The sequence below is a fragment of the Varroa destructor genome, unplaced genomic scaffold (genome assembly GCF_002443255.2).
Source record: "Varroa destructor unplaced genomic scaffold, Vdes_3.0 BEIS01000004.1, whole genome shotgun sequence".
Taxonomy (NCBI): Eukaryota; Metazoa; Arthropoda; class Arachnida; order Mesostigmata; family Varroidae; genus Varroa; species Varroa destructor.
Window position 1 is genome coordinate 798,106 of NW_019211457.1, and position 9,642 is coordinate 807,747.

The 9,642-nt window shown below is 35.6% G+C and overlaps 1 protein-coding gene across 5 annotated transcripts; it reads right to left on the reverse strand.

Annotated features, from left to right (window-relative positions):
• Positions 1-601: 601 nt before the first annotated feature.
• On the reverse strand, positions 602-9,002 carry LOC111249802 (3'(2'),5'-bisphosphate nucleotidase 1). 5 transcript variants are annotated; one of them, XM_022804142.2, is made up of 7 exons: positions 8,855-9,002; positions 6,095-6,207; positions 5,548-5,690; positions 3,743-3,834; positions 3,191-3,388; positions 2,440-2,600; positions 602-1,502 (listed from the first exon to the last, which is right to left on the reverse strand). In XM_022804142.2, the coding sequence occupies exons 2-7, from the start codon at positions 6,161-6,163 to the stop codon at positions 1,215-1,217; spliced, it is 951 nt and encodes a 316-aa protein (XP_022659877.1). In that variant the 5' UTR covers positions 6,164-6,207; positions 8,855-9,002; the 3' UTR covers positions 602-1,214. The 5 variants fall into 5 exon arrangements, with proteins under 5 accessions (XP_022659877.1, XP_022659876.1, XP_022659874.1 ...); XM_022804141.2 differs by having other exon boundaries at positions 8,756-8,912; XM_022804139.2 differs by lacking the exon at positions 8,855-9,002 and adding an exon at positions 8,715-8,844.
• Between the last annotated feature and the right edge of the window lie 640 nt (positions 9,003-9,642).

Here is a 9,642-nt window from a genome sequence, read left to right on the forward strand (position 1 = left end):
ATATGCGTAACTGGTTGAATTAGACGTGAAAGCCATTGCTTTGAGTTGAGACACTAAGTGAAATAACAATCCGTCAGAATAACGGTTACAACCTGCAAATAAAAGCTGCAGTACAAAACTGGGTGAAACGCAGTAGGAAACATACCATATGTACCTTTCGGGGTAGATAGAACTAACGTTTTTCAATAAGTAGAGTTCATTTATGATTCAGAATGTAACTAGCTTATTTTAAACTATATTGTCGAATGGCTTCTTAATAAATGGCAAATTAATATCTTAATTGAAGTTTTTCCGATTTAAGTGAAGCTAATGTATGGCAGACTAGACAAAACTTTGGACGGAATATTAGATTATTCAAAAGATATTATTCCAACAACATCAAATATTTATAGTTCGTCGATCAAAAATATCTCTGCTGTAATTGTCTATGTAAACGCGATGTTCTCCTGTGTCCTGGTCATTTTTGTAAAGAATCAACCATGTAATAATGTTATTAGTTCACTATTTCTATGTACGACAATACAATTATTGACCAAAAACCCTATACATGTATATATCGTTCTGTTAAATAAAGGCATACACATAGTTAATAGACAGAACAGTAATAGAATAGTACTGGTTAAAACAGTTTCATTTATTTTCTCATCTCCGTTTTCTCTAGCATTTGTAAAATTCGACCTTGCGAAGCTGCTTTCATTGTTGGGACGATATTCTTCCCACAAAAGTTCGTAACTGTTATTGTAGGGTAAACATGCGGCCGTCACCATTCAAACGTTGGTTACTGTGCTCTTGTTACACTCAGTAATGGTATGTTGCCAAATATGCCATACTGCTTCATAAGTCTGTTAGAGGTAAGCCCAGATAGGTCGAGCAAGACCCGCTGAAAGTAGTGCTTAATGGCTTATTTAGCGGACGTAAAATAATCCAACTAAAACAGCAGATAAACGTGTCTTTGAAGGGTTCTAGGTTAAGTGTACAGGACGGAAACCTCTAGTGTCGCGTCCAACAGTAGAAGATAATACCTCCTAAGCTCATCGAATAAAAAACATTACAAATTAGGGATTTAAAATATATATAAATATGAAATTATGAACAGTATGAATAAAAAAAAACAGTTCTCACACAGGTTGTTTAAATATAAATGTTATGTGTGTTGCTTATCTATGCCAATGGAAGTAAACGCGACAGAAAGATATTTGAGTATCCATTATTTCCTATAGCTTTCCGCTCGACTTGTTTCCTAGAACCGGCAACACGTCTCGCACTTTTTTCGGCACTTGTCTTAGATAGCTGGCAATGTCATCTTTTTTTGCAGCTGCCAATACTCCTCCCCAGTTGGGGTGGTCCACGTGTGCATGGTATTGAATCGCGTTGCCGTGAATATCCGTTAGGGCGCCGCCAGCAGCAACAAGCAGCGCTTCGGGGGCACAAGTGTCCCATTTTTTGCAGCCTGGTGACGGAAAAACGTAAGCATGAGCTTCGCCCTCCATAAGGAGCAGAACCTGCAAAACAGCAGAGGCGGAAATAGCATCGGAAGGCTAACGTTTTGAAATTTGATCTTTAGAAATAGACAACTTGTTAAATCAGCTATCTCGTTTTGATAATCATCACGCCAATATTTGCTCGTGATAACTGTGAAGTCTTAACAAATTTGCTAACAGGAGTAATTTCATGTAACATAATAATGTAACATTTACCATCCATATCAGTAATAAAACAAATGTACGAGAAAATGGTCGCCTTCGTTTGTAACGTGCAATGAGCGTTTTCATATTAGAGCGAATTAAACGCTACGGAATCTGCCCGCAAACCTTTATGTAAAAGAAACACATCGTAGTTTACATCGGTCATAGTAGATTTTCGTTTAAAAAAGCGTTCTTCGCGAAAGTATTAGCCAAGCTATATACATGCATTTGATTTCAAATCAAACTTAGTTTGACATTTCTAGACCTAAATAAGAAGCTACTTCAGCCACCAGAACTTCAATCTAGAAAATTAAGATAATTAAATAATTGCGCTATTGGGTATTTCAAAATATGTTCAGCTTTTCAAGCAAAAGCACAAACTTTTGTATAAATATTCATGTCCAAAGTAGCGTGCAAATCGGCAAGGTATCCATAATTCTACTAATGAAAGTATTCATAAAATCTTTGAATTTAATTTCTGAATTTTCATTTCAGTCAATATTTTAACTGAAACAAATTTCGTCTAGTTCTAAAAATGTGACTTGAGTGTAAAGTGTATTGATTACTCATTTAAGCAAGATTTAAGGCGATGGGATATAATCCACTTCTCATTTTGAAGCGTCAGTGGCAAACTTCACGTTTAGCATTTTACTGGTTAACATCTTCTTATTGTATCATTTAACTGAAAATGTCACGTCTGAATTTTAGCAGAGTGATTTCACACAATGTATAGTATTCAAAACTTTGACTTTACCTTATGGCCAGCTCCACCAACTCGAATTATCTCAGTAGGTTTCATGGAATCGATACAAGCATTGATCGTTGGCGAGGAATGTGAACGAGTAGTAGTAACAACGAAACCATTTGCGGGGGGAACTCGGACATTAATCCCGCGCACACCGAGACCCACGATTCCTGGTGATACAGAAGGTGTATATAAACGTTACCTGTTTTACAGTTGATAATAAAATCTGAAATGTACACTTCTATTCATCGAAAACGTAGCAGACTGAAGTGTACACAAATTGTAGACCCAAGCGGTTCTATTATCCTACAGAACTTAGGTGGTTAGCCCGTCAGAGTGTTCAAGCAAAGACTTTGGTTTTTCTCGATGCTATATTTTTCTGCCCGTTGCAGCACTTTAAGTTATACTGAATAAAAAAAAAGTGGTAGTAACCAAGTGCTTTTCTGAACTAAGTTCATTACGAATATTCACAATTTCTTTTTATTTTCGAGTTCCTTGATTTTCGTTAAGGATTTGTTCTAAATTACTGAAATGTTTTTATAGTCCGAATTGCGAATTTGTAGCTCTTACCTAAATGACTGGATGTTGCTAATACACGAAAAATACAACTTAAGTGTCCAGCAGCATAGTTCTTTGGCTTCTGTATCTACTGTTTGACGCATAAATATTCCAAGTACAACACTACTATTACAGATGCAATGTCAAGCTATAGTGTGCATGTGTACAATGTGTGTGCATGCAAGTCAAAAATAAAGCCTACCCCACATTGTGCGACCCTGTTGGAATATATCCTTCTCTTTCTGGTAGTTATAAAAGGGTTGATGAACCACGCCCGCTACAGCACGACCTTCCACGGCAAATCCTACAAGAACTGTGACATGATCAAGAAGACCTTGGGTGTACTCTTTCGTGCCGTCCAACGGATCAACCCAGCAGACGATGTCCTCCTCTCGAACATCTACGACATAAGAAGCAAAAAAAAGAGATAAACACCGTCGTCATATCGTCATATTCGTGTGTATGTAAATGACAGACGTCGGGACAAACAAGGAGATCTATAACAAATGGACGATGTGAAGGGGATTACCCATATTTCAGGCTTCCGATTTTGAAATATTGAAATCACAGGATTTGTGCTGGATTCTGCGTAATGCCTTCATTGCAGGGGGAATAGGAATTATTATTAGGGGTTTACAGCACAGCTAGAATTAGCTTAGTTCTTCTCTGACGCGTATATCCAATATAACCGACTTACATCTTACTCGTAGGTTTGCTTTGATTACTAATTTCTTGACTTGCTAAAACGTTTTACCGGTGAGTTGAGTTGGGATGGTCTCCTCGAGAACAGTCTCGTCTAGACCGTCGACGACCCACTCAGGTTTAGCTGAGAGATTCTCTTGAGGGCTGCAAGCAAAGGAACCAATACCAAGAACATAGCAAGGACTAACTGCCTTTGAAAGGAATCAATAGGAGGAAGGAAACAAAAGAAGAAGGATTAGGTTGTGATTCTAGACTAGATTTGTTTATCTTTGTCGAGCTTCTCGAGTAGCTTTAAAAAGTTAGTATTATGTGTAAACGGCTCAATAAAAAAACATACGAAGAGGACTAGTAAAAGCTGGTGAGGCCACGAACTTGAACTATGTGCTGCTAGAGAGATATGTCTAATAGATGGAACCAATTTACAAGAAAAAGTCAAAATTTTATATATTTTGATAAAGTATGTAGAAGTTGTTTGACGGGAGATGCTGGTTTAGACTTAACGAATTTTTCAACTAAATTTTATGATTCTTCATAATAAAGAAACGTGTTTTGTAATTTTTATTTTTATCAAAAAGTTCTTAATATTAAAAAAAAAAATAGAAACGTGAACATATTTTTATGTAAGATAAATAAAAGGAGGCATTTAAAAATACGTACTTATCATCTGGACTTGAAGATTTTTCAATACTGTTTTTCCTTATATATTTGTTCAAAATTATTCTCATTCCTATAATACTCATTTTTTCCGAGGTAAGCAAATAGAACCTAATAATTCAAGTTTATATGCATTATTCTTGAAAATCAAAATGCTTTCTTCTTCTAAAAATATGCAATATGAATAAGTAATCTAATAATAATCGATATAATAATTACAGCTACAAAAGCTAACTTGAATGTTTTCATAAAAATTCACTCAAGTTAGTATTTTTAGAAGACATTTTAAAAAAGATAACGTGTTCGCCTACTACACTTGAAGACACACACAGTAAAATCTGGGTTTGACTCCTCTTGTCAACCCAGTTTCCTATAGACGGGAGCCAACCGTTTGAAGTAATGCCTAAAAGCTTAAGTACCGAACGCAAAACGCGAAAAACACACGTGGGAATATTCAACCTAGAGCGAAATATGTAAAAACAAGACTGCGCAAACCTGTGTCATGAACAGAATAACACCATATAAGGGATTGGCGAAGTAAATATTTTTTCCAAGTTCCTTTCTAATAAAAATTAGAAGCATATATGTTGAAAAGTAGAAACACAGTATAGGGCTCGTAATGCGCGAAACCGATCAAAGTAGTCACGACTCTAAAAGTGATGCGTACTTTACAAAGTAATATTTATTTGCTTTATATATAGCATGAAGACGCTTGTAAATGAATCACTTGGCATTTCTAAACCTGTAGCTTACTCTTCAACTCCATTCGAAACCATCGCGCCAAATCAACCCATATTTCGTTTACAGTTTAAATACTTTGCAAAACTGCAACATAACACAAAAAATGTCGTTTACAACCATCGGATTTAGTATATACACTAAAACAATGCTTTGACATTTACTGAACTTGTCTGAAATAATTTGATTACCTAAAAATTAACAAATCACCCTGATTTTTTCGATTACAGATTATATCACAATTCTGAGTTTCATTGATTTCACTCCACAAAAAAAGCTTATGTTGTTAATTAATTTTTTTATTTTCGAGATAAGCTTGGCATCTGCCCTAACTAGCAGGTAATAAACAGACCGCCTTTTAATACCATTGGTTACATTACATAATGTTTTTTTAGTTACTATTACTTTTATATTTGAAAATGCGTGTTGCAGATACCTGTATTAAAAATCTGCTCTGGGACTTACCCTTCTTCACCAATTATTTTCATCTTAGGGAAGCGTTTGCCAAGCGAAGCAACAATACATTTTTGGGCACTTCGATCCGCTTCAGTTTGAAGGTCATCGGTAGCCTTGTCAACAATACCCAGAGAGCCAGAATGCAACACTTCCTGTACGCAGAAAAAATTTCATATTTCATAGAACAAATAAAGGTAAGAATAATAAAATGGCTTTTGCATAAGGCAATTTCCAACTTAATTGTTTAAGACCATTCATGCGGATTATAATAGTAATTAAATAGAGGTAAATATATGATACATACAACCACTTTTGTACATAAACTAAGTAAGTTGCACCTATTTTGTGTTTGCTTCAATCTGGTTAGTTGGAAGATAAACGAAATATTTCTATTCTCCACGACTTATCCATAATTGTAACTGATACAAATATTCGACTTTTGTTGCTAATAGACGTACGTGAAGCACATTTACAATACGAGACACGCCAATAAGCGTCACGGCTACGGTCACATATAATAAGATCCGTATTTTTACTATCATATAAGTTCTCTTACCTTAATAATACGCCCCGCACTATCAACCGTAACCACGGCACTTGCAACGGCTTTCAGGAGAGTTGACATTATTACACGATTATGGGAACCCTTTGATTCGTAAGTTCTGTCTCCTGAATTAAATGAAGAATTTTACAGGCGGTTTTGGATTTGTTTACGACTTCTAAGGCTTAAGTCAAACTTCACACGCATATTTATATACGTTTTGTCCACGCGTACATATGTTCACACGGAGAAAATATATTGAGTGATTACGGGTTGAAGCAAACCTCTCAAAGGATTTTACATCAAAGTATTACTTGATGACATTACATACCTTAAGACCAGAAAAAAATTATTCGACTCATTGATGTCATTTTCTGTTTAAACTAATAAACAGCCAAGTTATAAATATTTCATGTTAAGTAAATGTGCTAATTAAGGCTAATCCTTTTATTACTTCAGTTTCTCTTTTCCAACCCAGAGAGATACTTTGTTAGTCGGCATGATTACAATATTAATACGTATGTAACATAGATCAGAGAATAACAGCCAGCTATTGCGTTCTTTGTAATTGATCTGCAATATTCTTGGCATAGGAATGCACGTAGATGAAGTTCGCAAAGTGGAATTTTCTAGGCTACTCAAGTTCCGTGCTGGAAGTCAGCCAACAGATCGATTGTTACATTCGAAACATAGAGGCTATTCCAGCTAACGACATTCTTACAATTTTTTTTGGGTACAAGCGAGTCTTAATAATCTACCACGAGGCTTCATTAGCACACTGCTTATGGCACTTGCAGATATCACAATCGTTTTTTGTTAAAGCATTCTATTAGCCCAACGTCTATAATAGGATATATTACTTTGAAATGCTCATGCAAAATTAAAAACTGGCAAGTTCTACTTAGGAATAAGGATAACATAAATGAACATTCCATCACAGCAATGGTGTTTTACAAAGTGGTCTAAATCCAACCACAAAACATACACATATGGTGTAGGGCAGTTATGTGGATAGTTTAACATTCTTTTGCACAAGGTGATTAATTTTAGTCGTTAAGTTTTCTGAAATAACGACCAGACCAGTGTATTATATCAAGCCAAGGCTTAACTTGACGTGCGCATTCAAATTCGCATGTAGACGCAAATGAATGGATTCAGAAGCGAACTGTAGAAGACTGTGACAATTACGAGAAGGCGCTTTTGTTTCAGATCCAGTCTTTCCACGGAGCTTCAAATTAAGCAACTTTTCATTCTAACTTGTGTATAAATTTAATCGTTACATTCTAAACTAATTTTCAGATTCATAATATAAAAGGCAATATGACCCTTCGATAGTTACGTGCCATTAGGTAACGCCATAAATCTGATTGCACTTTATTAGTGCTTACATATTTGTAGAATACGTTGTTGTTGAATATCTGTAGAATATGACCACGAACCATACGGATAAAACCAAAATTGGATTTTATCAGGTACAAAGCCGAAGTGATGTCGACTGCTTTATAGAAACCAGTCGCATGGATAGATGTCTAAACAGTTTTTTTCTTTATGGTTTCCAGCTGTTTCGAATAGCCGTTATCGTCATAACCGTTTTTGTAACAATTAGTAACCAAGCCACTAGATAAAAAACAAACCTGTTCTCTGCACGCGTAACTATCCACCATCAGCGCCCTCTTTTTTTAATACGATCTAATCAATACAAATTGACACGGCAACATCTTTTTATTAAACGTTCGTTTCCATCTTTTGCCCTTTCTTTCTAAGAAGGAAATCTTCTGTTTTACTTCCGCCAGAGATATACGTAGCTACCCATTCCTATAAGGCTACGCTGGTCCAGAAAATGTTAGAAACGTAGTCGTATCTGTCACGTGAGTCTTTCTTTTCAGACCAACAAACTTAATTAACACATCAAAATAGTAGTGATATTAAGTATCTCCGGAAGGCAAACGTTTCAGTGATAGCGGGAAGGAACACTTGGCAGTAATAAGACGAATTCAGAGAGGACACTTTTGATTTCATATCTATATTCCTGCCACGACTAGAGAGTCGCACGTTTACCATAGGGATGTCAGAATGATAGTTGAATAGATAGATAGAAGAAAATGATAGATGTATTACTGTTTACTGCTGTGGTTTATTGTATACAAGAAGGGACTAGGTGCATTCAAGTGGATTATAGAATTGAACTTGAGCTTGATGAGAGCGAAACCTGCATCACTGCAACAATAATTGAATTCAAAATCTCTTTCATTATTATTAATGAATATCAGGCGAGCATATATGTATATAGCTTCCAGATGTAAATATGAATGCGCAAGATCACTTGGATCCTATATCGTTCTCAATTCACTTATGCCAAATTAAGTTACATAATAAAAAAAATAAGCGACTATTCGCCTAATTATATTACATGTTTTCACGTAGAATACTCATTTTTACTTATACTTAGAATAGTAGAAAAAAAAATAGTCGCACCCAAAAACAACTGGTTGCATTTGACAAGCATATAATAGAACATAAAAGTTTGTCTCGTAGAAAATTTGAAATACACCTAATCTTCTGAAAGCTTCAATAAATCTCTTAAGTAACCATCGTACATAAACCTATATTAATCCAGTAAAGACAGAGAATCTACCCTGATCACCTATCCTATCTATTCCGTATAGAACAGCTGACCACATAAAACTTGTAAATCGATGCAGGGAGTAGTTTGTAACGTTGGCAGAGACACAACACTTCACTGGCACACGTTAAAAGATCGTCTACGATACGTACAAAGTTTAGATCATTAGACAGACGTTACTGACAGGATTCGCTTCTTTACTATGGGCAGAATTGCTCCGACTCTTTCTCTTGAAGTTAAGCGCGAGCGAACGGCAGAGACTGTTCACCGGCTGGCCTTTACCGATGGGCGCGCGGAACTCAGTTGCGAAATGCCTCATCTGTTTTTAACTTACACAAGCTACATGAATAGTAATCATTAGTTTTTTTTTGCTGTAAGCAATTGAAGTAGTGAAGAATGGCTTAGTTGAAAAAAGGATGCGCTTGTACTGCTTAATTAGAAATAAAAATATACTCTGTAAATGTTAATTATTACTGTACAGTTTCTATTAGTAAGAATAATCTACATCCGAGAGGAGATAAACTGAGGTAAGGGAAAAGGCTAGTACATATAAGAATGAGCCATGACAATCGGGATAAAAATTTAACAAGAATTATTTTAATCATTATAAAGGTTATAGAGCATTGACAAGGGAAAATGTAAAAAATAGGCTACACTACAAAATCTTTGCCTCTGCTACAAAAGAGCCGAAATAAATTTACCAGTGTTTCAGGCTTCACAGAAGCGATTTGACTGCATAATGTGGATTAGAAAACGAGATTAGAGAGTTTTCTATGTTGATATATATATGTTTTCTATGTATATATATATATAGCTCGTAGCAGGTGGGCCCGGCATAGTTCAATGTACATTAGGTAGTCTATGATTACTATAGTATCACAATGACTCAAAGCGTGAAGGTAATCTTTAATCGCTATTTATGTGTTGACGGCAAATCTCA